General features: G+C 40.2%; 1 protein-coding gene across 1 annotated transcript in view; it reads left to right on the top strand.

The window, feature by feature from the left end:
• snrnp200 (small nuclear ribonucleoprotein 200 (U5)) overlaps positions 1-4924 on the top strand; it is a 62240-nt gene that overhangs the window by 9396 nt on the left and 47920 nt on the right. The window contains 5 exon segments of the mRNA XM_032511655.1: positions 270-369; positions 1276-1412; positions 1963-2034; positions 3299-3472; positions 4364-4501. Of these exon segments, the coding sequence (XP_032367546.1) occupies positions 270-369; positions 1276-1412; positions 1963-2034; positions 3299-3472; positions 4364-4501 (621 nt within the window).

The raw sequence follows: 4924 nt of genomic DNA, 5'->3' as shown, positions 1-4924 counted from the left end.
CCTCCTCCTTCTCCTCTTCCGCTCTCTCTTCCTCTCCCTCCTCTTCCTCCTCCTCCTCTTCCTCTTCCAGTTTTTGCAACTTCATCGCATCAAATTTGCATAAATATCCCTCATATTCCATCTCATTCCTTAACAAACGTGTCTCATGATCCTGGATGTTTCTGGAAGGACCGATGGTATCACAGGATGAGGTTGAACCTGTGATGAGTTGCCATGGCGATGCGGATACTTCCTGTCTCCTCTGAGTTTGTCTGTGTGTGTTTGGGCAGACGGCCAGCGACGACCGGGAGTGCGAGAACCAGCTGGTGCTGCTGCTCGGCTTCAACACCTTCGACTTCATCAAGATCCTCCGCCAGCATCGCCGCATGAGTAAGTACTGGTACTGGTACTGCAGTAATCTGAGTACTATTACAGCCTGGTGTTAGTACTGGTACTGCAGTAATCTGAGTACTATTACAGCCTGGTGTTAGTACTGTTACTGCAGTAATCTGAGTACTATTACAGCCGGGTGTTAGTACTGTTACTGCAGTAATCTGAGTACTATTACAGCCGGGTGTTAGTACTGTTACTGCAGTAATCTGAGTACTATTACAGCCTGGTGTTAGTACTGGTACTGCAGTAATCTGAGTACTATTACAGCCTGGTGTTAAGAGTATTATTATTTATATTTTTAATCTTGTTCTTCCAGTCCAGTACTGCACGATGCTGGCAGTAACCTGAGTATTATTATTATTACTATAATTATTATTAATAATAATCCCGTTCCAGTCCAGTACTGCACGATGCTGGCTGTAACCTGAGTATTATTATTATTACTATAATTAGTATTAATAATAATCCCGTTGTTCCAGTCCAGTACTGCACGATGCTGTCTGTAATCTGAGTATTTTAATAATAATTAGTGTTAATAATAATCCCGTTCTTCCAGTCCAGTACTGCATGATGCTGGCTGTAATCTGAGTATTATAATAATAATTTTTATTATTAATAATAATCCCGTTGTTCCAGTCCAGTACTGCACGATGCTGGCTGTAATCTGAGTATTATTATTATTATTATTACTATAATTATTATTAGTAATAATCCCGTTGTTCCAGTCCGGTACTGCACGATGCTGGCTGTAATCTGAGTATTATTATTATTACTATAATTATTATTAGTAATAATCCCGTCCTTCCAGTCAAGTACTGCACGATGCTGGCTGTAATCTGAGTATTATTATTATTATTATTATTATTACTATAATTATTATTAGTAATAATCCCGTCCTTCCAGTCCAGTACTGCACGATGCTGGCGAGCGCCCAGAGCGAGGCGGAGAAGGAGCGGATCACAGGAAAGATGGAGGCGGATCAGGAACTCTCAAAGATCCTGTACCAGCTGCAGGAGACGGAGAAGGAGGACATCATCCGGGTAAGACCTCTCGCTTATCAATTTACTCATGTCTTCTAGAGCTGCACAGTTAAGCACTATGTCCAAACTGCAGGGGGGCGTCCAACCATTGTTAATGAAGTGTTGTGGCGCTGCAGAGACGTCCCGGACTACAGACTAAAGACAAAATCGGTTTGGTAGATCTTTGTAAAAAAGAGAGAGAGAGACAGAAGGACGGAAAGAGACAGACGGAGTGAGAGAGACAGGGAGAGAGAAACAGAGGGAAAGAGACACAAGGAAGAAAAAGTCTTTGTTTGGTACGGATCCTTGTAAAAATCACACTATGAATCAATTTCATTTTTTAGATTTTAGTATTTTTCGGTGAGAATTTTGAGTTAGAAAAGCAGAAATTAGGAATTATTTAGTGTCAATGGGTCAATTTGACCCGAGGACATGACATGACTGCTAATATTTTACAAAATTATAAAATATTCCCACATTTAAAAAGCGGACCTCAAACAAGTTATGGCAACTAATGGATTAACCCTCGCAGCTCTAGTGATCTCATCACATCTGTTTTTGGTGTTTTTAGGAGGAGCGGTCTCGCAGGGAGAGGCTGAGGAAGTCTCGTGCTGATGACGCCATGGACATCGACCACGGAGAGGTAAAGCATCTTAGTGTATTGTCTCAGGTTGGATATGGAGGGAAACACACTTTCACCAGATTTATACTCATGAGTTTTTTTTACAAACTTATAGATAATTTGAATGAAGTGGATGCAAACTTAGCTTGTGACTCCGACTAGGCCGACCAAATAAAATAATAAATAATCACTACTTTTAGCGTGTATAGAGCAGCATATCTCCACCAGACTCCATCTAAATAATCACTACTTTTAGTGTGTATAGAGCAGCATATCTCCACCAGACTCCATGTAAATAATCACTACTGTTTAGATGTATAGAGCAGCATATCTCCACCAGACTCCATGTAAATAATCATCTTTGCGTGTATGAGCAGCATATCTCCACCAACTCCAGTAATAATCACTACTTTGTGTGTATAGAGCGCATATCTCCACCAGACTCCATGTAAATAATCACTACTTTTAGCGTGTATGAGCAGCATATCTCCACCAGACTCCATCTAAATAATCACTACTTTTGGTGTATAGAGCGCATATCTCCACCAGACTCCTGAAAATAATCACTACTTTTAGCGGTATATAAGCAGCATATCTCCACCAGACTCCAGTACATAATCACTACTTTTAGCGTGTATAGAGCAGATATCTCCACCAGACGCCTGAAAATAATCACTACTTTTAGCTTGTATAGAGGCAGCATATCTCCACCAGACTCCATGTAAATAATCACTACTTTAGCAGTTGTATAGAGCAGCATATCTCCACCAGACTCACTGAAAATAATCACTATTTAGCATGTATGGAGCAGCATATTCTCCACCGACAGCATAATCATCCTACTTTACAGAAGAGCAGCATATCTCCACCAGCAGACTCCATGTAAATAACCACTACTTTTATAATGCACTCTAACTAACAAAATAAGAATCACTACTTTTACCACAGCTCACTAAACTATATTAGCGTGTTATTAACAGCATTTTAGCGTGTAAGACACAGCATATCTCCACCAGACTCCTGAAAATATCAACTTAATCGATGCACTACTAAATCCATATAATCACTATTTACTGTATAGAGGCAGCATATATCTCCCCAGCTCGACTCATGTAAATAATCATACTTTAGCGTGTATAGAGCAGCATATCTCCACCAGACTCCATGTAAATAATCACTACTTTTAGCGTGTATAGAGCAGCATATCTCCACCAGACTCTGCTACTATAAGCTAACCCAAGATTACTACACTGAAGTCGCCATGTTGTTGTTGTCTGTCCTGCAGTCGATGGCCCCCAGACAGCTGCTAGACCTGGACGACCTGGCCTTCACCCAGGGGAGCCATTTCATGGCCAACAAGCGTTGCCAGCTGCCGGACGGCTCATTTCGCAAACAGCGCAAAGGTTACGAAGAAGTCCACGTGCCTGCCCTCAAACCTAAGCCCTTCGCTGACGATGAGGTTGGTTTTTATGTCTCGTTACGGAAAACTTAATCGGCTCTAAATAAAAAACGCTCTGGGATGTTTGCATTTCTCTAACCCTCGTTAACGTTGACGCTTTTTTATCAATGTTTTTAACTTTTTCTCACATTTTTGTCCCTTTTTTTTCCCCAACACATTTTTCAATGTTTTTTCACCTTGGTCAATTTGCAAGTTTTAGTTTTTTTTTAGTCAAAATTTCAAATGAAACACCTTTTATCAACGTTGTGGTCGTCTTTTTCGACCCTTTTGTGTTATTCCCCCGAAGTTTTTGTCACTTTTTCAACATTTGTCAACTTTTTCTGAGCCGTGTGAAATTTCTGTGGGTTTCCCCAAATTTTTAAAGGTCTTTTCCCCTACTTTTGTCACTCTTTTTGGGACATTTTTGTCACTTTTTTAAAACATATATCACACGCAAGTTATTTTATCAATTATTTTTTTCTCCAAATGCTTTGAAATTGACACAAAAAAAACAATTTCAATAAAAGGACTGAACTGATTATTATTTAACTTGTGAGGAACGTTATTGGGAACCATCTGTTACGACCTGTTTTAATTTAGGACTAACCAATTAATCAATAACATCCACCAGTTACCAATTAATGTAGTTATGTCCCGGACGAGCCCCCAAATGTTACACCATCCACATTACTTTTGTAAACAATTTGCTTGGAAGAAACCCAAATTTCTGACATAGAAACTTTTTGAAAAGGGGTCAAAGAAAGGGAGGGAAGAGATTAACCCTGAAAAAATCATGAAGAATCACTTCTGTTGATCCAGGCTAAATGGCCTAAATTTGATGCCAAAGTGTCAGAGATGAGCAGCGTGTAGATGTGTCCATGTCCTTCATTCAGCGTCTTATTGTGTCTTCAGGTGCTCGTCTCCATCGACAAGCTGCCCAAGTATGCGCAGGCTGGATTTGAAGGATTCAAAACCCTGAACCGCATCCAGAGCAAGCTGTACAAGACGACCCTGGAGACCGACGAGAACCTGCTCGTGTGTGCGCCCACGGTAAGCAGACTTTAGGTCAAAAAAGGTTTCTGACAGGTTTTTCCTACATTATCCAGGTTGTTACGTATCAATTAGCTGACACTTTTATTTAGAGAGGCCACAATTATTAGCCCCCCCCTTAAGAAATTATACAAAACTCCTAAATTCTCCATGGAAATGACCATGAACCATTGTGTCGTCTTCCCGTCAAGATTAAAAATCAACACTTTTGTTGACGCTTTTTAAAAAACTTTTTCTTGTTTTGTCTCTTTTTTTTAACACTTATGACGCTTTTTTCAATGTTCAACACGTAACACTAACTTATTATCTTTAGTTTTACAGTTATTTTTGGAATTTATGGTCAATCATGTTGCCCCCATGTAGCCCCCCATGTGCCCTCATGTTGTCCTCATGTTGCCCCATGTACCCCCATGTTGCCCTCAT

Source organism: Etheostoma spectabile, unplaced genomic scaffold (assembly GCF_008692095.1).
Source record: "Etheostoma spectabile isolate EspeVRDwgs_2016 unplaced genomic scaffold, UIUC_Espe_1.0 scaffold431, whole genome shotgun sequence".
NCBI lineage: Eukaryota > Metazoa > Chordata > Actinopteri > Perciformes > Percidae > Etheostoma > Etheostoma spectabile.
This window is presented reverse-complemented; position numbering and strand designations above follow the sequence as displayed.